The sequence below is a fragment of the Manis pentadactyla genome, chromosome 3 (assembly GCF_030020395.1).
Source record: "Manis pentadactyla isolate mManPen7 chromosome 3, mManPen7.hap1, whole genome shotgun sequence".
NCBI classification, from domain to species: Eukaryota; Metazoa; Chordata; class Mammalia; order Pholidota; family Manidae; genus Manis; species Manis pentadactyla.
Window position 1 is genome coordinate 216645871 of NC_080021.1, and position 26279 is coordinate 216672149.

The following is a 26279-nucleotide window of genomic DNA, read 5'->3' on the forward strand; positions in this document are numbered from 1 at the left end:
TGGTTAACATTTAAGTCCAGTTCTACACGTTCATGACAGAGTCTACTCTGCTGGGCACTTTTATCTTCTGGTGGCTAAGTTCCATTTGAAGAGTGGTAGAGAGTGTATTTTGACAACAGTAAACCAACTTGAATGGATGCTCATTGGTGAGACCAAGGCCAGATGACTCTGTATGTGTGTGTGCCTGTGTGCCTTTGCCTGTGTGTATATGTGCATGTATGGAGATAACGTGTATTTGTATCTACTTTAGAATATGGTTGAAATACAGAACCTCAGGATTTCACAACTTTGTTTCTTTGCCAGTCCAGTTCCCCAGTGACCTCTCCAGGGAACAGTGCCCTAGTCTGGTACTGCATCCCAGTGCTTGGTTTGAAGGCATGCGGTAGAAGATGGGCATCTCAAGCCCTTGGCTTCCAAGTTGGGCCTGAGTGGGTGCTCTGAGTATGTCTTTCCCTCTGCTGAAGGTTGGCAGAGCTGCATCCCATGATGTGTGAAAGTGCAGCAGAAGATGTATTTGCTCGTTGGTGCTGTATTTCAAGAGGTGTCCCCATCAGGCACCATGAAGTTCTTGTCCTTTCCCTCATCAGGTTATTTGGTTAGTTAGCTCATTTACTCTGATCCCATTCAAGTCTTAATTGACAGAATACATGCTTATGATTCAGTTGTGAATGAATGTAAAGTATGTGTGCTATTGTATGTTTTCCAAAGAGTCTAGTCTGTCATTTTTCCACTAAACCAGTCACTTCCTAGAGACTTCGATCTTGGTCAAGGGAATACTGAACCTCCCTCCCAAACACCAAGACACTCGTCGAATTGAGGGGATGGTGGGAGTGTCGGAGGTGCTGCAGGATGGCTGCAGCTTCGTGGTGGCGAGCCAGTGATGGCAGTAGCTCTCTTTAAGGAGCTGTTGCACAAAAAGCTGTTCAGATCTGAATCAGAACAGACTGACTTGAGCTGCTGCTGGGATGAGTCCATTAAGCTGCTGCTTGCTCAGGGCAGTCTGTCCTTGCAGGCCCAGGCCCTTCAATTGACTTGACTCTTTTATCACTTTTTTTTTTTTTTTTTAACAGATGATGACAAGACTCTTCCTCCTGCTCCAGTTCTTATGTTACTTTCAACAGATGGTGTGCTTTGTCCATTTTATATGATCAATCAAAATCCTGGGGTTAGATCTCTCATCAAGACACCAGAGCGGCTCTCGTTGGAAGGAGAACGACAGCCCAGGTCATCAGGTGTGTGCCTCTCACTGCTGTGGCGGAGGAGGAGTACCACGGGGCTATTCAGGACTGTCCCCAAGGAGGAAAACTGGACGGGTGCCCCAGGTCCTCCTCCCCTGGCTGGTCTGTCTGAATGAGATGGGAGCTGATCTCCTCGGACACCCTTTCTTTTCTCACCCACAAGCTTTGTTCTCTAGCCTCTGCTTTGGAGAAAAAGGAGGCTCAGCCAGGTGGATCCCATCTGGTAATTTACCAACATCCTGGTATAACATCCCATATGGTCTGAATCCTAAAGATGTATTCTATCATGATTGTACATTAATTATTACAGTGAATGCTGTGTAACTTAAAAATGTATTTGTTGACAAGAAAGGAGTTAGTGGACTACATCATGAAAAAGCACTACCTGCTTTGTGATTCCTTTTTATGAGATAAAATATGTGCATAGGAAAAATACTTGAACAATGGGTATTAAAATCTAAACAGTGGTTATTTTTGGGTGGTGGGGATGTGGAAATTTTACTTTCTTTTATCTATGTTTAATTGTCTTTAGGTTTGTTTTTTTTGCTCTTTGAAAATATTAAGTGATAAATGTTTGTTGGAGAAAAATTAGAAAATACAAGAAACAATCACTTAAAAGCCTATTATCAGGTGGTAGCCATAGTCAACATTTGGTACATATTCCTCATGCACACAAATGCACACATGCAAATGCTAATCTTTTTTTCAGGTTTTTCACAGTAATGATGTATCACTGTGAAAACAACATAAAAACTTTTTAGAAGGGGATTGTTGCGTATTTTGGAGCTCCGTATCTAAGGAAAAGTATGTTGACCAGTGGGTTGATAGGTTGACAGTACTTAGGGTATATTTTCCCACTGCTTCCCAATGCAGAGAGAATTGTTCCTCCTCAGTAGAGCCACTTAAATATTTCAGTTGCTGTCATTTGGCAGTGGGACCCCAAGTAATAAACTAGGAGCCTTGCCTAAGCATTGTTGTGTTGGGATATCTCATTATGTACAATGTGTGAACTCTGAGGTTTTTTTCCCCAAAGTAGTTGTGAGTACCAGGAGCCACCTGCACCTGGTTGCGTGATGTGTCTGTAACAAGCAGCATGCCCTGTGAAGTCGGGAGTCGGTGGGGTATTGTTTTCTGAGCACGGTTCAGTGTGAAGGACTTTCTACTAGCTCATTGAACCCCTGGGTACAAGAAGAGGCCAGTTTTACTGTTCACCTTTCATAGAGAAACCCCGTTCCTCCCTCACATTGGACCAGAGGTAACAGCCGTGTTCAGATGAGTGAGAGAGCCGCGGAAGGGAGAGGCTCCTGCCAGTTCTAGCTAAAGCCTTGGTCGTGGGTTCAGAAGACATTAAGGGTGCCACCCGTTTCTACAGGACATCTCCAAGGATGCCGGGTAGGATGGTCAGGAGTAGGCGCATGGTGGCTTTCAGATGTGCAGTTCTGTTTTCTCTCAGTGGAAAAAGTGCCTGTGATTTCTTTGAGGTCTGGCATGTGCTGCTCATGTTGGTCTACCGGGTGTGCGTGGAAATGATTATTAGCATTTATGTATTTGTGTCTTTAGAGAAGTTACCTGTTGCTGGTTCCATTGTGTAAAGGAGATATTGCTAGATTTGCTTGCATTATTATAATTCCATAAAAGAGGCAGTTTACTTTGGGTTCTCTGTTTTTAGAAAGTGGTATTTTCATAACTTGCATCCTACTTATTTCATTGCTTTGGATGTAGTGAAGATAAACTGTCACCTCAGGCAATCTGGAAGAACCAGGACCCATTAATTTAAATGTGTTGATAAAGAAAATATTTGCTGCCCTATTTGTTTAGTTATTTAATTTAGAGAATTAATGTGTTTAGTTTATAGAATGTTTGGAAAATAGAAAAAAATTTAAGCCTGACTTTTTGGGTGTTCTCTTCCAGTGTTTTCTCATTAACATCTTCATAGCTGTGATCATCATGTATACATACGTGGTGTGGAGGTTTTTAATTTTTCACTTGGAAAAGCGTTTTCCAAGTTCTCACATAATCTTGGTAATTCATTTAAATAGAGTACTTGATATTCCATTGAACTTTTTTCACTATTTGGGGTGTATTTAATGTCTTTTTTCTATCATTTTTTAGGTTATTTTCGTAGGCTTTATTCTTTGAAGTGGGATGACTGGGTCCGTTTTTTTATGATTTTTGAGACATAATGCTGAAATGTTTTCCAAAAGACTGTTAAATTAGGTACCTGCCAGTGACAGAAGGTTTCAGGTTCATTTTACCCTTCTAAACATAGGGATTATGCATATTTAAACTTCGGTAAGTTTATAGGGTGATCAAAAATACACCCTATTTAAATTTGCATTAGAGATTTGGTTAGGGAGATTGAATATATTTTCTTTTTGTGAATTAGGTTCTCGGCTTATTAGACTTCTGAAATTTTTAAAATTTCAATTTGTATGAACTTTTAAAAGCAAAACATTGTCATATGCTGCAGATATTTTTTTAGGTCATTTACCTTTTAGGTATGTAACTTTCTACAGAGTCAAGTCTTAATCTTTTGTGATATTTTTGTCACGCCTAAATTTATCAAGTTTTTAGATTTGAAGATGTAACTCATGTTTTTGCCTTCCTTGTTTTGAGATATATGTGTATATGTGCTTTTGTGTTCGTACATATCTTTAATTCATCTGGAATTGCTTTGAGTGACTGTTATGAAGTGGACATCTGAGTTAAAGTTTTTTCCTGATAATGAAATATTCTGGAATGACTTATTTTTCAGTCGCACACTGAGAAGTGTGTTTTTTCTGTATTATTCAGCCGGGTGTCCATCAAGTCCTGTTAATCAGTCTAATGTTTCCCCCATTTCCTTTTTCTTTTAAGTTCCTTACATCCTGTCATATGTCATGTTTGCTATGGCAAGGCCAACATTTGCTCTATTTCCCTTTTTCTTCTTGAGCTGGGACCAGTATTTCTGGCCGCATTGTGCCACAGACCCTTTTGCACCTGCTCCGTTATGTGGGCCTCAGATGTGACAGTACTAACTTCTTTCCTTTTTCTCCATTGTTTTTTTTTTTTTTTTTCAGGAAGCACTCCCACCACCCCGACCTCCTCTCAGGCCCCGCAGAAACTCGATGCTTCCGCAGCTGCAGCCTCTGCCTCTGTTCCCCTTCCTTTGCCGGCTGCTCCCACCACCACCTTCCCTCTGCCTTCTGCTGTTGGAGGCCCTACTGTGTTCTCCTTTGGGTCTTCACCCTTGAAAGCCTCTGGGGAGCCCCCTCCGTACTCTGGTGGCTCTGACAATTCCAAAGCGGCCCTGGGCTCTGGCGCCTCCACGTTCTCTTTCGCGCCGCCTCCTCAAGCGTCCCCAGCCCCCACGCCTGCAGCCTCTCCCGTGGCACCATCAGCTGCTTCATTCTCCTTTGGATCGTTGGGTTTTAAGCCTGCCCTGGAAAGCACGCCAGTGCCAAGTGTGTCTGCTCCAAACGTAGGAGTGAAACCCTCCTTCCCACCCTCAGCCTCTGCTGTCAAGGTCAACCTCGGTGAAAAGTAAGTAACCCTTACAGGAGGGCTGATTCTTCTGTAGGAAGTGTAGAAATACCATGTTACTCAGTGGAAACAGAGTCACTGGGAGAGGAGTTACCAAGTACATTTTCTCTTTTCTCCTTTATCCCAAATAGTAAAAAATTCAAACAACATAAAAGTTTGCATTTCATCAGTGGATAGAGTCCAGAAGAGTCTCTTAGACTTCTTTTTTTTAATTATTAGGGGTTTATATTTAAATGCTTGTTTCACTTTTTCGGATGTTTTTTAAGATGTAGATGTTCCTTATTTCTAAAAATGAAACAATAAATAGTGCACATCCTGTGAGGGAAATGGATGTCTTGTAGCCTTTTTTCCCATGTCCACCCTTGACTCTCTGAACTGTTTTCTGCGCAGCCACCAAAGTGGCCTGTGAAACTGTAGGCTCACATGACTCCTGCTTGACAGTCCCCGGCGGCCTTGCATTGCTCCTTAGCGTGGATCTCCAGTTCCCTACGGGGCTCGGTCCTCCCGCCTCACTCATACCACGTGGGCTCCTTCCTTATCTGCTGCTGTCTCCCCACTGGAGTGTCAGCTGGAGGGAGGCAGTCCCCTGTGGTTGTAGCCCTTCCCGAGGTGTCCACTGAGTGGACACACCAGCAGCTCCTCCGCCTGTGCTGCCTCATGTGGAGGCAGCGCTGGCTGGTGCCACTGCCACTGTCATTGTTAATATTAAACCGTCACACAGCCACTTCTTCCCAGTGGTTGCCTCATATTCCATTTTGTGCCTGCCCCATAATTTATGTGACCAGACATCTAATGCTGGATATTTTGATTTTTTTATACATGTTTACTCCGTACGTGAAACTTACTTTACATTCCCATAAGCATCCCAAAGGTGGTGGCCTTCTTTTCTCTTCTCTTTCCACTCTGCAGAGGCGGTGATCACCCCCAAAATGAGTTTTCAGTACTTTCCTTGGCACAAGGAGGATACTAAACTCTCCTAAGTATAATTGAATCTGCCCTCATTTTTATTCAACTTGATAGAAGAGGAACTAAGTATTTCAGATCTTGATAAACTTAGTTTCATCTTCACGTTGAATACTTACTTGATATTTTCATTGGATAATTCATTCCATTCCTAAATAAGCAAAAGATAAGAACGTGTTTCCTTGCAGCTTTCACTTTTTGTAAGAAATAAGTAAACATTGATGTTTCATGAAGGCAAAAAACCACGAACAGTAAGTTATCCTGGGATGTCATTGCTCGTGACCTGTGGACAAGAACTTCACAGCAGCCTGTTCTGATGCATTCACTCTGCTGTTGTCAGGTTTATTGCCGCGGCCACCTCTGCCCCTGGTAACAGCTCACAGGGCACACCGTCTGTGCTTCCCTTCTCCTCTGCCTCCAAGCCAGCTTCCTCCGGGCCTCTCAGCCACCCTCCACCGCTCTCGGCATCACCCAGTTCCACGTCATCAAAGTCTTCCTCTTCCTTGGCATCAGGTATGACTTTAAGCAGACGACTTCAGCGCTTCGTCTTGAATTCTCAAAATAACGTTTTCCAGTTGTTAAGGATCCTAACTAACATAGTTGTGCTAGATTACTTTTCCTTGCTCCCTGTATCTCACACTAACGTGCTATGACTTTGAACTCTGAATTGGGATGATTCCCGACGATGACGAGGCTGCCACACTTGGCTTTCTGACATCTCTCATGGAGCCAAGTGTACTTGCTGATTCAGAGTATCTCGTGGGGCATTTATCTTCATGGGCCTGCCTACGAGAAGGGCAGTTACAGAACAACTCTTCAGGCTGCAGCAAAGAGACAGAGCCTGCAGTGGCTTTTATGCTCATGGCCTCTTGTGACCATCTTTCACACTCAAGCTTTATTGTAAATAAGCAAGTTTATTAAATAAAAACCATGAATGGAAATAATTAGTATAGCCAGGTTGAAGTGTGTTATAAAGCTCCATAAGCAGATGTATTATCTCTTTTTACCCTTTCAAGCCTGCAGAAAGGTTGCATAAACTGTAGGAATATAGGGGTATTTTGCCCTTCCCAAGACTTAGCACTTGCTGACATTTTGTTCCTCTTGCTCTTTGTCTTTTCCTTTTAGTGTAAACTTTTTTCTAAAACATTTGAGAGTTAATTGCAGACATGAAACACCTTATCCCTAAATACTTCAGTGTATATTTCCTAAAAAGAAGGGCACATGATACCTTATTAGACTCAGGAAATTGAACAGTACTCCACAGCACATATTCACATTTGCCACAGTTATCCCAATAATGTTCTTTATGGCTTCTTTCCCCATCCAGTCCCGGAGCCAGTCGAGGACCAAGTGTTATGTTATATTCCAGTTCTGTCTCATTAGTCTCAGTCCCAAACAGTTCTTTTTGTCTTTCTCAGCATTGGCATTTGTGAGGAGGTCAGACCAGTAGTTCTGTGGGCTGCCCCTCAGTTTGGATGTTTCACATAGTGAGATTCAGGTTAAATGTATGGGCAGTGATACCACCTAGGGGATGTGTGCCATATCACCTGATTTCCTTTTGTCCTGACATAGGTGATGTTAATCTGCTCACGTGGTTAGGATGGTGTTTGCCGATCTCAGTTTTTCAGTTGGTTATTTTCATGAATGCCAGTAATTCTGCCTAGCCAGACATATTTGGGTAGCCATTTGCTGTTGATCTTTATCTTGGCAAATATCAAGCAAGCACCAAGCTGTGAAATTCCCAAAATCATTTCTCCTGCGTATTGCTCAAGAGAAAGGGCTGCATTGAGGAGTTTGCAAAAGTCACCTTATTCCAGGACTTTTTCTCAAATTCTATGGCCCAAAAAGTTAAGCAGCCTTGCCTTAGTCTTAACACATGACTTACAGTTTGGGAGAGAAAACTTCAACCATAACGGTCCCCATTTCCACTGCTCACCACTCTAATCTCCCTACCCCCACCCCAACCCATTGCCATTATTTAATAAAGTTCGGAGGGTCCTAGATTATTGGATCGTAGTCCCAGTGGCACACTAGATTCATTGGGGGGGTCCCTCCGTAACAGTTCAGTCAGGCTCCCTGGAGATGAGGCTTGGATGTGAGCTTTTGTTGTATCTTTTTTAAAAGCTCCCCAGGTGATTCTAATGGGCACCAGGGCGAGACCTGTCCTAGAGGCTTCCGGGAGGCTCCTGAAGACCCTGTGAGTTCTTAGAAGGTGATGGGGTTATAGTCCTCATCTAGTGGTTGCTGTACTTCGTCCCCGGTTCCCAGATGTGCATCAGGACCCTCTGGGGGCAGTGAGGGTGGGCCACATGGCTGGTCTTCTGGGCCTGTACACAAATAAACATACTTATTAAACACACTGAAGGTTTATCTCCTTCTTAAGGAAGAGTTTCACATCTAAAAACATGATGCATGTTTTTTAGTTATCTTGGAACAGAGATTGACACAACTGTGGCTATCATTCTTGGTAAGAAAAATCATTGAAGGGGGTCAGGGACAATGAGAAATCTTTTTTTAGATTAGAGGAAAGGATTTTGTGATGGGAGAAAATGGAAATAAATACTGTCTGTTTTAATTACTTTTTATTCTAGCAGGGCGGTCTGCTCAGGGCAGTCCAAGTCCAGCACCCTCGGTAGTCCAGAAGTCTCCCAGGATAACTCCTCCCATGGTCAAGTCAGGCTCTCCCCAGGTATGCTTAAGCTCAGCTTAACAATGTGTGTTATCATGTTACTGCCCCAATCCTCCATAAAATGGGTTTTTGTGTTTCAGAATTCACACCTTTGAAATGGTATTTAGGATTGTATGATAGAAAATATCAAAACATGAGCTTTGAATGCTTGTAATGTGTGCTCATAAAGCCATTTGTCTCAACCCCTGAATGTTAGAATTCTTTTCTGTACTGATCCTGACTTATCTGTGCTATGCTGTTCAGTCTGCGGTATTCTCTTTCTAGCACTGAATTTTTTTCTTTCACTTCCAAAGTACCCAAGAAGTATATCCAGTGCTTTCTTTTTCTCTGCCTTTCCATACCACCTCAGTTTTACTTAATTTTTTGACATATAATACACATAGGAAACAAAGCACACTTCAGTGAATTGTTACCAGCTGAATACACCATGGTAACCAACACCCAGATTAAGAAATAGAACATTACCAGACCCCAGAATCTCCCTCATGTGTACCGTTCTAGTCACTAACCTTGCCAAAGGGGCCTTGCTTTTAGGATTTCTAACAGCAAAGCTTGGCCTGTTTGTACCTTCTGTTTAGCAGAATTATGCAACATGTGTTGTCGTATCTGGCTGTTTGGCTTAACATTGTGTTTGCGAGATCTTTCCATATCATTGTTGCTGAAGGGAATCCATCGAGTGGCTGTACTACAAGTATTCTACCCTGGGCAGGCATTTGAATGGTTTCCAGGTTTAAGTCCCTGTGAATAGTGTTGCTCTCCCTGCGCCAGTTGATGTCCTTAGGTGAGCATCTGTGTGCATATCTGCTAGGCTTATACCGAGGAGTGGGGTTGCCAGGCTGCACAGTATGCCTGTGTTTCCCTTCAGTCAGTTCCCACTAGTGGATGAGAGTTCAGCTGCTCCATATCCTGACCAATCTTGTTAGTTTCCATTTTTTATTGTTGTGTTTTGTGTTTTCAATTAGTATTCACTGATGACCACAAAATTGAACTTTTTTTTCCATAGGATTATTGGTTATTTGAGTATCTTCTTTTATGGGATGTCTCTTCAAGTTTCTGCATACTTTTAACATAACTACTCTGAATTGCCTTTTCATTCTCTTAATGGTTTCTTTTGATGCCTACAGGTTCTTAATTTTAATATAGTTCAGTATATGAATTTTTCTTTCATGATTAGTGCTTTTTGTATGCTCTTCTAGAAATCATTTACAAATGCCCAATTTACAGGTCTAGCTTTTGGCATAATCTGTGACTCATGGTATTTATTAAGTAAATGTTTGTTGGTTTAATGAATGCTTATACAGTCTGAAAACTCTTTCTATGTTCATTGCTATAGGTATCAAATAATCTAAAAGCCATCTGAGATAATAACCACTAAAGCAGAATTCTTGATTCCTGTCTCCCCCCCGAACCTACTTCTTTTCTAGTGTTCCCATCTCAGTAAGTAGCACCAACCAAGTAGTCTTAAGCCCCAAAGCCAGAAGTCATCCTGGATTCCTACCAGAACCTCCCCCAGTCCGTGCCAACGGAAGGTCTTGCCAGCTGTGCCCTGATGTGTATGTGCCCTGATCCATATTGCTGTCTCCCCTGCTTATGTTGTATTTCAGGTCATTATCTTCTCTTAGCTTGTTGGCCTCCTGACTGGTCTCCCTGTTTCTTCTCCTGTCTCTCACTGTTACCCATGCTCTGTTTGGCAGCAAGAGGATTTTTTAAAATCATAAATCAAAGAATAGTTTAAAGTCTCCCAAAACTGCACTAGTAGCTTCCTAAAACACCTAGAATAAATCTAAACTCCTTGGTAGAGCCTTGCATGACTTGCCCCTAACCTTTCCCACCCCCTCCCCGACTTTACTGTGCCCACATTTTATCTCTTTGCCTTGAAGATGCCAAGGTCTTTCTTGCCTCAGATTCTTTGTACATGTTCTTGCTGCCTGGAAGGTGCTTCCTCCAGAACTTTCCATAGCTTTCTCCCTTAGTCCAGGTCTTGGTTCAAAGGCCATGCTCAGTGGGGACTTTCTGGACCATGTCATCTGTGTAGTGCTGCCTTTTGTTTTCTATATTTTCTGCTTACTTTTCACACCCCTTATCACCTGCTTAAATGATCTGACTTACTATCCTATCCATTTTGTCCTAGTAGAAAGTAAGTTCCGGGAGAGTAGGGACCTGGCTGTCTTGTTCACTTCTAGCTCCGCTGTCTAGAACGTGCCTTATGCCAAGTAGGTACCCAGTAAGTCCAGTTCAGAAGTACGGATGGCGGGACAATGACTGTGTCATCAAAGTGCCACTCCCTGTGATAGGCTCTGGACCAGCTGCTTCAAGAAGCCCTAACTGTGGCAGAGGATGCATTTTTTAAGCCTTTTGCCTTCCATTTCAGACAAAATTACTCCAGCCTCCTGTTACAGAAAAGCAAGGACATCAGTGGAAAGACTCAGACCCTGTGATAGCTGGAATTGGGGAGGAGGTAAGTCTGTTCCTGCTGATTTTTCCCGAGTTTGCTCTGCCAGTGCATTTGAATGGCTGAGGGCAGACCCCTGTGTGACTGCTGTGTGCTGGCGTCCTGCCTGGGCCTCCAGGAGTCTGTGCTGCTCGTCGGTCTGGTTTGAGTGGCATTATTGCCGCACCGTGCTGACTCAGGAGTTTTCTCCTCTCTGCCTTCTGCAGATCGCACACTTTCAGAAGGAGTTAGAAGATTTGAAAGCCCGAACGGCCAAAGCCTGTTTCCAGGTGGGCACTTGTGAGGAGATGAAGATGCTGCGGACAGAGTCAGATGACTTGCACGTCTTTCTGTTGGACATTAAGGAGACCACAGAGGTTTGTGTTACTGATGCTCTTGCCAAGTTGCATTGCACTTTAAAAGTTGTTTCGGTGTTCTGTGGATGTATGTGTTTTGTCTCATCAGTGACCACCAGTTGTTTTTTTATGTGAATGAGTAACTTACCTAGAAATGCCTAAGTTCACATCCTGCCTTCAGCACTTAGTAATAAATTATGTGATTTGGGGCAAGTTAATGGAATCACTCTGTTTTAGTTTTCTCACATGGAAAATGGAACAATAGTTTCTATTCCACTGACACATACAAGGCACTTCATATAAGTTTATTACAGTTGTTAGTTCAGGTATATTTGAAAATTTACTGCCTTTTGTAATAAATTGTTAGGTCGTAGTAAAGTGTTAGGTTAAAAAAAGGCAGAATATTTAGGAGCATATACAGTGTAACGATACATAATATTTCTTAATAGTATTATTTGCTGTGTGTTACTATGATTACTTACTAAGCCACTCACGGCACACAAACACTTAATGAGGTTGTTACCTCATTAAATCCTCATAACTCTCCTGTGTGATAGGTACTGTTTCTATTTTGTAGGTTAGGAAACAGGCTTAGAGAGGTGAAGTAATTTGCCCAAAGTCACCCAGTTACTGGGTCCTGGTTCTGGGATCCCAGTTTGGACCATGACTCCAGAGCTCTGGTCTTAAATACTGTGCTCGGAAAGTGGAGATTTCTCCAGGGCGCCAGCGGTGATATCTTCAGGTGGTAGGATTATAGGTGCCATTAATCCTTCTGTTATTTTCTGAGTTTCTGGTCATTAGAATATGCCTTTTTTAATGAGAAAAATAAAAAATTTTTGTTAATGAACCTTAGCATCTTTCCAAGCGGTGACCTTGCTTTGCATGACTGTTAACTATGTTCAGATGACCTTCATGTTAACTGAGAAATACCACCTGCCTTTATCCAGACAAGAAGGTCTCTTTCCTGGAAACACCACTTTTGTACTGACACGTCCTTGTACCCTTTCTAGTCTCTTTATGGAGATACAAGTACTTTGAAAACCACTTTACTCGAGAGCTTTGCTGGTGTTGAAGAAGCCAGAGAACAACATGGGAGGAATCATGACTCTAGCTATTTCCATTTGCTCTATAAGAGACCACTGGATCCCAAGAGTGAAGCTCAGCTCCAGGTAGGAGGACACACCCCAGGTCTGCTGTTGGAAACAAACTCCTGTAACAACATTGGGTCGCCCTTGCCGAGGTATGGGTTTGGGTGACTGTCCTTGCAAAGTTAATTTCCTGTGAATAATTGACCCACTTCTGTAGACTTCCTTAGCTGTCACAAACAAAATGGCTTTTCTCTTGATGGTTTTTTGATAAAAAAAAAAATTCTTTACTAAACCTTAAGCTTGATAGAGAGTATACTGTTGAAAAAGATATAAATTTAGTCATGAAGTATAAGGGTAGCAGCTATTCATTGAGCACTGAGCACTCTGCCAGGTGTTTTTTATACGTTATTTCTAGCCTTCAAAACCAACTGCTCTGCAAGAATGGAGTCACCGATCCTGTTGTCCTGAGAAGGAAGTTAGGCCTCACAGGCTAAGGGTCTTGCCCAAGGGTCTTGCCCAAGGTCGCTGTGAAAAGGAGCCAGAATCGAAACTTCCACCCTCCAGGGTGCTTTCCTATGCTCCATACTTTAGCAGACTGACTTTTCTCATTATTTATTCTTATTCTCTGTTTTAGCCAAATCTTGGTTTTTGTTTTCATCTTTCAATTTATTTAGAATTGTTGCATCACAGGCTTTAGTGGCAGTCATCTCCCACTCCTAGAGGCGGCCTAGAACCCTGGGAGGAAAGGTGCCCCGCGGGTAGCTGGTCCCCCTCCCCTAGGCCGTGAGGGCCTGTGAGTATGTCAGATCCCCTCCTGCCGCAGAGAATACTGCAAGTCTGCCATTTCTACCATTTCCACCCCAAACCTGGTAAACTTACTGACAGTAGTAAAAGGAAAGAAATGGCCCCTCCTTCCAGAAAGGGACCCTGCCGTGCAGGCAGCTCTGGGGGATTCCCAGAGGGCTGTGGATGCGGGCTCTCAGCAAGAGGTTGTTTCCTGCTTGCCTGCCGCTCATCAAATTATGGGCCTCCTTGTTGCATCCGGTTACGCCTTCTTCCTACATGCCTTTTTATTTCTTACTCTGTGTCTGAACCGAAAGAAAAGCATTTGGCTTTTGGGGAACACTTTGCCCATTCAAAAGGAAGTAATTTTCTTTTTCCAAATGTTAAGATAAGAAGAGCGAGCATTTTTTGTGTGCACTCCATGTGCAAAAGAGAGATAAGGGAACAGAGATGCTGGGACTACCTGGGTTCCCCACTAGTAAGTGCTGGACCCTCGCGCATGGGCAGTTGGCTCAGTGCCTGGGCTCCTAACCGCCCCTTTACAGGGTGCAGTCCCTTCACCTGGGTAAGTGGCAGTGGAAAGGTGAACGTGAATGAATGGAGCTACTTTGTAGGAGCTGAAAGTGAGAACTGAGTGAGGACGTCTGTTCCCTAGAGGTGCTAGGCTGACAACGCCCTGCCCATCCTGTTTCCTCTTTCTTTGCTCGACCTCCCTGTACACAGGTCAAAAGGTGTAGTTTCTTTTTTTATTTTAATTACAATGTTCCATGATTATAGTAAAGCCTAGTACATTTTCCTTGTTTCTTATGGTTCTCAGTATAAAATATTTCAGAATTATTTAACTGTTTTGATACACCTTCCTCCAGGCTACTGAAAAAAAAACTGAATCATTTGCCTTTTCATTTGTTTCTTATAGGAAATTCGACGCCTTCATCAATATGTGGAATTTTCTGTCCAGAACGTGAATGATGTCCTGGACGTGGAGTGGGATCAACATCTGGAACAAAAGAAAAAGCAAAAGTGAGCGAAGCCCTCACCCACCACAGGGGGCAATAGATACTGTGTCATCGTTGGTAAAAGATGACTTGGGAGCATTTATAAAAATCCATACCAGTGTTCATTCTCTTAGACCCAGTAACTATACTTGCAGAAATTTGTTCTACAGAAATAATGGCAATGCTCACATTTTATATCAAAGAATTTATATTGCAGCACTATTCATAACTGAAAAATTGGACTGAACTGAGTCATGCAAAAGTCAGAGGAGTAGCTGACTAAATCTGATCACATTTTTAAAAAATGCAAAATATTGTAACCATTAAATAGCATGTTGCCAAAGATCATATTAACTGTATTTTCTGTTACATGGAATATATAAAATACATAATTATATAATTGTTACATACAATATGTAAAATGAAAAATATGAAAAAGACATAAATATGTGTAAGATAATATACTGTATGATCTCAGTGTGGAGGTCTAAATGTAGGAAAGAGACTAGAAATAAACCCGTCAAAATTTTCAGTTATGTCTGCAAGATAATCTTCTCTTACGAGGGGATTTTCTTTTGTACTCTGCTGTATATTTCAACTTTTTTTTTTGTCGAATAATTCCTAATTAGTGTGGGTAATTGAAAGGATGAGTAAGAAGTGATGGCGCAGGTTTGGTAAAACCTGTATCCTAGTCATCTGTCCCTAGGTGGTTGGTTTTATGCCTGTGTTTTCTGGAGAGAAAAGAATGCAGTACACTGAGAGCAGTAAGGTGCCCGCAAGAAATGTGAAAAGTTCATCCCTCAAAATCCTGGATCACTGAAACACCTACACTTGCTTAGTGTGACTAGCCCTGGAAAGAAACAGATCGGGAAATGACATGTTTACTTGGTTACAAAGCTAAGGGATCACAGATCCTTTAAGTGGGGCAACCTGAGCATGATGTCAGAAACAGGGCTAGAATGTGCTTAAAATTCAGTAAACAGAATTTAATACATCACCCAACATGGAGAAAGGTTTTGTGCCCAAGCTGAGGAACCTCAGGTGAGGGAGAGGTGAGCATTCATCCTCCAGACCCTGGTCAGGAAGAAGGTCTGAGGTCTGGAACATTCGTCCCCGTGGGCAGTTGGGCTTCATTCGAGATTTCCCAGCTCACTGCCTTGCCTCTGAATTCACGGCCAGCCAAATGCGAGGGAATGGCTTGACTGACAGCATGAACATTCTGCTCTGCTGGGCAGTTGGGTTGCTCTTTGCTGTGATGCTAGCAGAGAAGCCAGGCTTTCTTCTCCATTGTGACAGGCCCATGGATATTCTACCTTAAGTTTCTACAGAGTTCAAATTCTTAGATCTGTACGATTTTCTAGCACTTCTCTGTCTTTAGGCCCTTTTCTAAATATTATCTGGCACTCAACTGAAATGCCTTTTTAAAATTTGTGTCCAACTGCCTTGTCATGAGAAAGGGACTCTTGTCTCTTGCTGCAGGGCTCTCGGCTGTTATCTCCCTGCTGCTAAACCGTGTGCTGTTTCTTGACAGCCCTGAAGAAATGACTACCGTGAACTTCCAGTGAACCCCTGAGCTTTTTTTTTTCACTTTTTTAATATATATAATTTACAGAAAAATACACATATCTTAATTATATAGCTGGGTGAATTATTCACCTACTTTTGACCCCATCTTGCACCCTTCTCCCTGTAACCTAAGACTTTGCTTGACTCTGCTGTCCTTTGCTACAGGCCTGGCCTGTGTATCTATCCTAAACTGCTCCTCGCTCATTCCAGTTAGTCCTCATTAGGCTTTCATCCCCTTTTTATGTTCTAGTACTTTCTTGATGTTTCTTGTCCAGTAAAGGTTCTCCATTTTATTCTTTTCACTGTTAAAGATTTTTCCTTCAGTGGAAGGTTCCTTTACCTGAACCATTTGCATTCACTTTTCTCTTTGCTTTCAACAGGCGTCTGCTTGTGCCAGAGCGAGAGACACTGTTTAATACCCTAGCCAACAACCGGGAAATCATCCACCAACAACAGAAGAGGCTGACTCACCTGGTGAACAGTCTGCAGCAGCTCCGCCTTTATAACCAGACCTCGCAGTGGAGCCGCCCCTCAGCTGCTCCCTCCCAGAGCAGCACTCACAGGTGTGTGGGAGGCGGGGCCTGCTAGTGCCACTTGCGCCCAGTGAGTGGCTGAGTGAATGAATGAATGGGGTGGGGCGAAGTAGCCTCAGCGTGGTTCTGCTGTGGGTTTGACAGTGACTCTGCTGTCACCTGTGTGATCTTGGTCAGGTTCCTCACCCATTCTGATCCTTGTTCCTTTGCCTAAAGACATGCCTAAATACGCCCCTCATGGGAGAGTTACTTCAGCCTGCAAGAGCCCCTGGTAGTGTCGTGTTTCAGGAGCAGGGCCTCTGGAGATGACAGCAGGTGCTATAGCAATAGTACTGTTCTGTGAAAATTCACTGGTAGGAGGATTAGGTTGACTAACTTGTCTTAAACCTCAGATTTGTCATTTTGCTTGAGTGTGGAAACTTCCAGACCCTGGCAGTTAAGACAGCTTACCCCTGAAGTTATCAGGGTGGTTTTGAGTTTGTCTTTAGGTTGAATGTATAGGTTCAGTTGTCCTTCCTACTGAAGCACTCTTGGTGGTGTGTCTGCTGCTGGGCTGGTGTATAAAATGAGGCTGTGATCTCTGTCCTTTTGGATTGATGACATGGATTGGTCAGATTTCCCGTTTCTGTATTGGAGAGGCTCTCGTCTCTTGGATTTATATTTAGGAGGCTATAGAGTACACCCTCTGCCCCTGCCCCTGTCCCGATTTCTTGGAGTTGGTTCGTATGTAACACTACCCTATTTCAGCTTTGACAGTGACCTTGAAAGCCTGCGCAAAGCTTTGTTGAAAACCACCATAGACTCTCACAGCAAACCCTTGCCCACCAGAGTACCAGGTAAATGCATTTTTTCCAGTCTTTGATCTCTCTTTGTTCTGTTCCATCTATTGGCATCTTAAAACCTGAGTGTTAAGCCTTTATGGATTCACGAATTTCTTTCAGCTAAACTGTCCCCCGTGAAACAGGCACAACTGAGAAACTTCTTGGCCAAGAGGAAGACCCCACCGGTGAGATCCACTGCTCCAGGTAAAGCTGGTCCTGAAATTTTCTCAGTGTAAACCATGCAGTACATGGTGTGGGGTAGGATGGGGTGTGCTGTGACACTTCCGGTCAACAGAAGGCGACTAGTAGTTAAGTTCTGGGGGAGTTGAAAGTTATACGTGGATTTTCAACTGTACAGGGGGGTTGGTGCCTCTAACCCTCATGTTGATATATATATATTTTGTTTGTTTGTTTGTTTTTTCCTTTTGACATTTAAAAGTTTTATTTATTATTTTGAATAATTTCAAACCCCACTGCAAGAATAATACAGTGAGCACCCACTTACCCTTTACCATCCCAGTAACATTTGCCACAGTTGCTTTATTTTTCTCCTCTCTCCCACACATGCAAACACACTTTAGTAGTATTTTTTATGAACTACTTGAAAATAAGTTGCAGACAGGACCCATTACTCTTAAATAATTTGGCATGTGTCCTTAAGAATAAGGATGTTCTCTTACACAACTACACATACAGTAATCCTATATAGGAAATTTTACATTGATAACTTTACTGTAATCTAATAGGCAGTCTATACTCAACAGTTTGCCTACAGTACCTCTTATGTCCTGCATACCACTCTTCAAAAAATCTAGGATCCAGTCCAGGATTGTACATTGCGTTAAGTTGCCTTTCTCTTTAATGTTCTTTGTCTTTGCTTTTCTTGAAGTAGTTTTACTGCTTAAGCATGCCTCCCCAGCACTAATTTGGCTCTGCCTGTTTTTTGGGCTTTGCTTTCTGTGTAAGTTCCTTACTTATTCTCTGGATGGGTTCTTTTGTTCCACCTCAGGTTTGTAAGAGCCATCTGTGTCGTAAAGCTTAGCTGTTACTCATTTGCTTTGTTGCTATATAGTATTCCGTTACATAAACATGCTGCATTTGTTTATTATTCTCCTCTAGTGGACATATGCTGTATCCAGTTTCTGTAATAGAATAGAATGTTCTGAACATTCTTGTGCTTGTCCCTTGGAACACATGTGGACCTTTTTTATTTGGTTACCTGACTAGGAATGGACTTGGTTGGTACTTTGTCCGTACCTTGGCTTCAATAGGTTCTGTCACATGGATTTCCATAGTTGCACCGGTTTATGCTTTCATCATCAAGGTGTGACTACTCAGTTGTTCTACATCCTTGCCAAGCTTAATAGTGTCAGTCTTTTTCCTTTTAACTTTTCTGGTGTAACCCTTTTATATGTTTATTAACCACTTGGATATCTTCTTTTGTGAAGTGCCTGATTAAGTCTTTTGCCCATTATTTGTTGGATAACCTGTCTTATTTATTTATAAAAGTTTTTAAATAAATTCTGGATACCAGCCCTTTGTTGGTTATGTGGGTTGTAGATACTGACTTTGTTGCCTGTTTATTCTCTTAATGTTGTCTTTTGGCAAATGGTTCTTAATTTTAAGAGAGACTTATCAGCCTTTTCTTTTACAGTTCGTACTTGATTTGTTCTGTTTAAGAAATCCTCTAGCTCTAGGAAACAGGAGTATGTATGCACCTTGATTGTTTGTTTATTTATTTATTTATTTTAGTGGTTTTTTTAAAATTATTAAGGTATGATTGATATACACTCTTATGAAGGTTTCACATGAAAAAACAATGTGGTTACCACATTTACCCATATTATCAAGCAGCCCCCCACACCCCAATGCAGTCACTGTCCATCAGTGTAGTAACTTGCCATAGATCCACTATGTCCCTTCTCTGTGATACACTGTTCTCCCCGGGATCCCCACACCATGTGTACTAAACATAATACCCCTCAGTCCCCTTCTCCCTCCCTCCCCACCCGCCCTCTCCCACCCCTCCCCTTTGGTAACCACTAGTCCCTTCTTGGAGTCTGTGAGTCTGCTGCCATTTTATTCCTTCAGTTTTGCTTCATTGTTATACTCCACAATGCTGCACCTTGATTATTATCTAGTAATGTTAACATTTCACCTTTCAAATTAAAGTGTACTATCTCTAGAATTGACTTTTTTAAGACAACTTTATTGAGGTGTAATTTACATACCATAAAGTTCATCTGTTACAAGTATAGACTTTTGATGATATTTATTAAATTTACAGAATTGCATAACCATCACCACCTTCCAGTTCCATGCATTTCCATCACGCAAAAAGTTACCTCGTGCTTGTTTATAGTGAGTCCCTATTCTGCCCCCAGCAGCCACTGACGTGTTTTGTTTTTGTATGGATCTGCCATTTATAGAAATTGCATATAAAGAGAATCATATGTTAAATTTTTGTTTGGTTTCTTTTATTTGGTATGATGTTTTTGAGGTTCGCCTGTGATGTATACATGTATCAGTAGTTCATTTCTTTTCATTACTGCATGGTATGGCTAGTACTCCATTGTACAGATAGACCACCCTTTATTTATACTGTTAGGATTGATTTTTGTGTATGATAAAAAGTATGGCTCACATGTCACTTTCTTGTATTTAGAGAGCTGATTGTCCCAGGACTGTCTGTTTATTGGAAGGACCACTTTTCTCTTTGCTTAGCAGCCACTTTTTTTTATAAATCAATTATCCTTGTATGTGTAGGTCAGTTGGTCTCATACACTGATTAGAAATCCTACTGCCACACTGCCTTAATTAGGGCTAAAGAAAAGTCTCAATGCTTTTCTCTTTCTAAATTCTAAAGCTGTGATGTCCAATATAGTAGCCTATTTAAATTAATAAAAATTAAAGTTAAAAATTGCTCTGTAGGCACAGGTGACTAGTGGCTACTGTAATGGGAAGCATGGATATAGAACATTTCATTATCACAGAAAATTCTACAATCTAGAGCAGGGGGTGGCAAACTTCTTAAAGTGCTGGGTACTAAATATTTCAGGCTTGCTGGCCCTGTGGTTTCTATTATTGTACCTACTTCAGCTCTGCCCTTGTAATGGGAAGGTAGTTACACACAGTATGTAAATGAATGGCTGTGTCTGGGTTCCAGTAAAACTTTTTATAAAAATAGGCAGCCCATCCATCGCTGTAGTTTGCTGACCCATAATCTAGAAGGTTTTGGCTCTTCTTGGTGCTTTCCATTTCCATTTTGTTAAATTCTGTCTCCCTAAACCCTTAAAGAAAAGTTGAGATTTTATTGGGATTATATTGTCTCTCTAGATAACTTGAGAGAATGGACCTGCCAATTCGTACAGTGCTGCCCTTCCAGTTCCTAAACATGGCATCTCTTTATTTGGGTCTTCAGTTTCTCTCAGTGTTTTCTGCATGGAGGACATACATATTTTGTCAGATTTATTTTAAGAGTTTTTTTTTTTTATGTGCTTGTAATGGTTGGGGGTTTTTCCCCTCAAATTTCATTTTATGTTTTATGTTAGATGTGGTATGTAGAAATATATTAGATTTTTTTTGTATGTTGACTTTGTATCCAGCAACCGGACTAAACTCATTTGTTCAAATAATATGCCTGGAGCTTTCTTGGACTTTCTGTGGGAACAATTATATCCTCTACAGATAGGAACAGTTTTGTTTCTGCCTTCTCAGTCCTTTTATTTTTCTTACCTTACTTCACTAGCTAGGAAATGCAGAGTACTTCACTAGTACTGAGTCCAGTGAAAGTGGTGGGTGGGCAGCCTGGCCTTGATCTCAAAGGGAACACTGTGTATAGTTCATTGTAAGTTGTGAAGTTTCCTGCATCCACTGAGATGATCACTATTTCTTGGTTTTTGTTTTGTTTTGTTTTCTTTTTCCTGTTAATGTGGCTTTTTGCCTTTCCTAACCTGAGTTAGAGTTTAAGTGAAATCAGATTCTTTAGGTTTCAGTGGGCACCCTTTTCTAACGCCAGGAAGGTAGCTGCATCCCTGGTCATAGAGAGCCACGTTTATCAGTTGTGGAGAAAATACCATTGGGAGAGTGAGCAGCCCAGGCTGCTCGCCTTTGCATCTCTCATTCCGTGGGCCTCCCTCCATCCATGGTCAATGACTGATATCAGAAAGATGAAGGAAGGAAACTGAGAGAAGCTCCAAGTTGTATCTGACCTTGGGAGTTACATAGTTATATTAGTTTCCCTCTCTCTGTCCAATTCTTGAAGGTGATGAGTTTGAGTCATCTTTTTTGCTGCTATTAACTCTCGGAAACTAGCATTTTAGAGAAACTTTTGAGAGACTGTGGCCCTAAGGGAATGTGGGGTTTGTATTTGTTTTCTATTTGTGGTGTAACAAATCATCACAAATGTACTGGCTTAGAACACCACCTGTTCATGCTGTCACGGTTGTCTGGGTCAGCAGTCCACGCATAGCACGCCTCAGCTGGGTCCTCTGCTCAGGGTTCACAGGCTGCAGTCAAGGTGTTGGCTGGGCTGACCTCTTATCTGAAGGCTGTGGGAAAGAGTCCACCTCTAAGCTCATCCCTTGTTGACAGTACTCAGGTCCTCGCAGCTGTAGGACTGAGGTTCTTTCTTGATGTAAGCTGCTGGCTCTCTTCATCTGCAGACTGACAGCAGCACGTCGAGTCCTTCCTGTGTGTCAGGAAGGATCCTTCCTCCCCTTCTGGCGCATCTCTGACTTCACTTTTGCTTCTTTTCTCTGTCTTGAAGGGCTCATGAGATTTTACTTTGGGCCACCTGGGTAATCCCAGGATAACCTCTCTATTTTAAGGTCAGCTGATTAGTTACCTTAATTATGTCTACAAAATCTCTTGTGTCATCCAACATAACTAACCATGGGTCTGGCACCAGGGGACAAAGGTCATGGAAATTCTGCCTAGCCCTGGTTTCAGTGTTATATAACAGTATTGTTAGAATGTGATCTTACAAGTCAGATACACCCACGTTTGAATTCTGACTACCACATACAGCTTCATGACCTTATGCAAATGACGTAACCTTTCTGAGCACTAACCATCAAGTCAGATAACAGCAATTTCTAATTTGCAGGATAACTGTGAGGATGAAATGGGATAATTAATATGGATGCTTTATGTAGCACCAAACACCAAGTAAGCTTTCTATACATGTTCACTGCAGCTTTATTGTGGTGCTGGTGGTTATGATAGAATTTCTGGGTGACCCTGCTGCAGATTTACTTGCGTCGAAATACTCTGGCACAGTGCTGGCTCGTAGAACTTCCTGTGACGGTAGCAGTGTTCTGTATTTGTGCTGGCCAGTATAGTAGTTACGTATGGGTATTCAGCAATTGAATGTGGCTGGTGCAAATGAGGACTTTTTCATTTATTTACTTCTAGCTGTTTTTAACTTAAGTAGCTTAAGTAGGCACACTTGGCTAATGGCTGCCAAATCGAACCAAGCAGCCTTAGCAGGTAGCATTGGTGTTCAGTTGCATTTGCTTATTGAGACAAATAAAATTTTGCAGAGTAGTGTGCCTATAAGGCAAACAATCAGTAAATATCAGCAATGTTTTTAAATAACTTAAGGAGAAAGGGCTAGGTGTTTTGATTTTTATTTTTTCCAACAGATGAGCAGTAGCCTGTACTCTGAGATTCATGGTAGAAGGTAACATGGCATAAAGCCTTACTTCATAGTTTATAGAAGAAGAAAAACAAACGGGGGAAGTCAGGATCAGTTTCAGTGATTTTTTTTTTTTAAGCCAAATTGATTCAAAAGAATCACTAGATTTATCTGGAAATGTTTGAGATGTCCAGCACTGAGGGTGTTAGTCTTTTCCATTTGCCTTCGGCTCTCCTTAGAGGTTTGTTGTTGGGAAGTTCCGGCAATGGCGTGAGTGAGTGTTCGCTTGCTGTGGGAGCTTGTCTGTTCTTTTTCTGATTGGTTCGCTGCCTGCCTGTGAGAACTGATGGAGGCTCAGGGTCCCCGCTTTTACACCCGCAGCCATTCTGTCTCTCACCTCAGATTTTTTGTTTGACAGTCAAATGTTATTGTCCTCCACGACTGTTTTTCAGAGCTCCTGTTGAGCCGAGACCCAAAACCATCTTTGTTCACGTTCAACAGCAGCTGCTTCCGCTTAAAATAAGTAACAATTGAATCGTTTTAAAACGAAATATTTATCTGTCAACAGTGAATATTACAGAACTTTTGGACTTGCTTTGCGTCCTCTAACATGTCTTGTTTTGGGCTTTGTAGCCAGCCTGTCTCGGTCCGCCTTCCTGTCTCAGAGGTCCTGTGAAGACTTGGATGAAGTCAGCTCGACGTCGTCCGTTGCCCAGTCTCTGGAGGGCGAAGATGCACGGGCCGCTTGCAGAGATGACGATGCCGCGGCCCCGGTCCCACGGCATGCCCCCGTGGTTCGCACTCCTTCCGTGCAGCCCGGGCTCTTGCCCCAGGCCACCCCTTTTGCTAAGTCTCAGCTGACTCACAGCGCCCCTGGTGTGCTGGGAACTTCAGGTAAGTCAGCAGTGACATGGAAGTACCTGTCTTCTCTGTTGGGTTCCTAACTGCTGAGGGGACTAACTGGGTGTTTCACTATCACACCACCAAGTTATTGGTTCTAGCCCATTTTTGCTGATTTTCTGGAAGTAATACTAATTCTAAAGAGGTGTGTTCCCCTCGAAAGAGCTCGGTAGGACACTGTAAGGAAGAAGGGACGCTGCGGGGTCCGCACTGTCACAGCTTTACTGTTGAGGCCAGCTGGCTTGTTCAGGAGTGAAAGAGGAGGCTGTTGGCCTCGTATAAAGCAGCATCCACACACATGCCTTCCAATCCTAGCTTACTCCTCGTAGCCATATTCTGCCCCAGCTCGCTGCCCGCCGCACTTGTCAGTATTGCTCACCGGGTAAGCGTGTGCTCTCACACCCTCAGTTCAGAGTGCCGGGGCTTCGCCATGAAGTGACTTCTAACAAAGAGCAAACACTTAGGACTGGAGGAACTGGATCGGAGAGGGTTGTGAGAGGAGGGCAGGGAGGCAGGCTGTTTGGGCATGCAAGTTACATCTTGATCAGTATCAGAAGAAAAGTTAGCATAAAGTATAATTCAGCTAACAGAGGCAAACTGCATGTGGCATCTTTGAAAGATATAGGTACCTGCCTATCAGTTTACTGGTATTTTCCTATGTTAATGCTTTGGAATTTTTAGTCTTAGCATTTTTCCTGCAACATAACATTGGAGAACTGACCCATTTTCACTTTTGTGTGTTCCTTTTCTCTGGCCCACTCTCTCACTCCCTCAGTGTCTATGTCTACTGGCAAAATTATTCCTCAGGGAGCCGATAGCACAATGCTTGCCACCAAAACCGTGAAACATGGCGCACCTGGTCCTTCCCACACCATCTCCGCCCCCCAGGCGGCCGCCGCTGCGGCACTGAGACGGCAGATGGCCAGTCAGACACCAGGTAAAAACTAGCCCCACTATGCAGACTGACGAGCTGTGAGTCACAGGCCCGCACGGCAGGCACCCAGGAACAGCTGGCCCTTCTTGCTGCCCTTCGGAAGAGGACACTGATGTGCCCACCCTCTGCTTTTGGGGAGAGCATTCCAAGAAGGCAGAGACGAGGTCTGAAACTTCTTTTAAGGGGAAGTAACAGACGTGCCACATGCAGTTAAGTGGAAAATCAGTGGATTTTTAAAATGAAATTGTTAATTCCTAATTTTGAATACTGTCTGCTTCAAGTCCTAAAGTAACTTTTGCTCTTTTATCATCTAATAACATTGGAATTGTCCGATAGCATCTTAAGGATCCCAGCCACCCTGTGAAGTAGTTATTAATGTGCCCATTTTGCTTTTCCGTAATGTCAGATTCCGAGAGGTGAAGGTTACCCAGTGAGTAGCAGAACCACACTCCAAACCTGTGCTTTCTTTGTTGCAGCACAGCTTTTTCTTAAGATTGCAAATTTAGCCTTTACAGATAGAAACTCGAATGAGCTTATCAGCACCTGCATGTTGTCAATGGATTGTGGCTATCCAAGATTTTCTACATTAGGGTTTTTAGGTATTTGGCCTCAGGCACTTCAGTTATCACCAGTTGTCAATTTGTACAAGCCAGTGCTTCCCAACTGGAGGCTATTTTACACTGCCCCCCACCCCCAAACAGTTGGCAGCATTGCTGGCATTTAGTGGGTAGATGCCAGGAATGCTGTAAAAAAATCTTAAAATGCACAGGACACCCCCACAACAAAGGATTATCCAACCCCAAAATGTCAATAATGCCACAGTTAAGAAACTCTGCTATAAATAAAATAGTTCTGTTATAGCTGAGTGAAGTTATTTTTCAGCTTTATCATTGTTTAGAATGCAAATCAGTTTAGACAGTTCTTTTTAGAAGACTAAAAAGATATGGTGGTTTGATGTAGATCAAAAGCAGTTACCATTTTATAATGATAAAAGAGTTCTTAGAAATCTATCTCAAATATGAAAACCCTTATTAAGGCATCTAAAATAGATATGAAAGCATAAACAGGATAACTTTTTAAGGTATCTTTGAGCCTTCTGAAAAAATGGACTTCTTTGATGTTTTCTTTAAATATCACCTGGACCAAGCAGAATCTTGGCATTGTGCTGAACAGGCCCAAAATCCAGCTGATTGAGTTGATTATTTATAAACTTAAAATCTGTGAGGTCTCTCAGTTGGAGGTGGTATGGTCTCTGTTATCATTATGGAAGCAAAAATTTCTAAGGTGTAGGCCCTTTGAATGTGAAAGGTGAAATACCTGCAGGTTGGCAAGGACCTGGTCACTGCTCTGAAAGAGGTGATACAGGCGGCTGCCACAGACCTGCCATCCTGTCTGGGCTGCAGCTTTCGGCTCGCCAAAGCACATGAGAAGAAATCCAAGAGCTTTGCTCAGGCCTTCTTAATAGTTAATTATAAAATGCCAGTAAGTCTTTTGGAATCCAGCTCTAAATTACAAGACACAAAAAAAGAGACATGAACACTGACAAACCTAAGATAAGTAGGCGTCAGACATTCCTTAATTCCCCATGGCCATTCCTTAATTCAGTCCTCCTGGCCTCTTCGCCCATTCTTGTCCAAGCTCCATTTTCCACATTTCATTCATTGTGTCTGTCTCACTAAGCTATGAGCTCCTTTAGGAAAGAAACATTCTTTGTATTCCCAGCACCAAACAGTCTGGCAGTAATAAGCCCATGTGAAAGAATGGGTGGATGGGTGGATGGATGGGTAAGTGGGTAGGTGAGTGGATGCATGGATGGGTGGAT

The 26279-nt window shown here is 42.5% G+C and overlaps 1 protein-coding gene across 5 annotated transcripts in view; it reads left to right on the top strand.

Moving 5' to 3' along the window:
• The window catches only part of NUP214 (nucleoporin 214), a 105999-nt gene that overhangs the window by 21457 nt on the left and 58263 nt on the right, over window positions 1-26279 (top strand). For 4 of the 5 annotated variants that reach the window (XM_057499140.1, XM_036913550.2, XM_036913553.2 and 1 more), the window contains exons 11-23: window positions 1071-1232; window positions 4298-4760; window positions 6064-6236; window positions 8315-8412; window positions 10784-10870; window positions 11071-11220; window positions 12210-12368; window positions 13987-14090; window positions 16012-16194; window positions 16912-17000; window positions 17106-17189; window positions 23257-23517; window positions 24299-24460. In XM_057499140.1, coding sequence (XP_057355123.1) covers window positions 1071-1232; window positions 4298-4760; window positions 6064-6236; window positions 8315-8412; window positions 10784-10870; window positions 11071-11220; window positions 12210-12368; window positions 13987-14090; window positions 16012-16194; window positions 16912-17000; window positions 17106-17189; window positions 23257-23517; window positions 24299-24460 — 2175 coding nt within the window. The remainder of the gene's footprint in view (window positions 1-1070; window positions 1233-4297; window positions 4761-6063; window positions 6237-8314; window positions 8413-10783; window positions 10871-11070; window positions 11221-12209; window positions 12369-13986; window positions 14091-16011; window positions 16195-16911; window positions 17001-17105; window positions 17190-23256; window positions 23518-24298; window positions 24461-26279) is intronic. The other variant, XM_036913551.2, reaches the window with a different exon arrangement.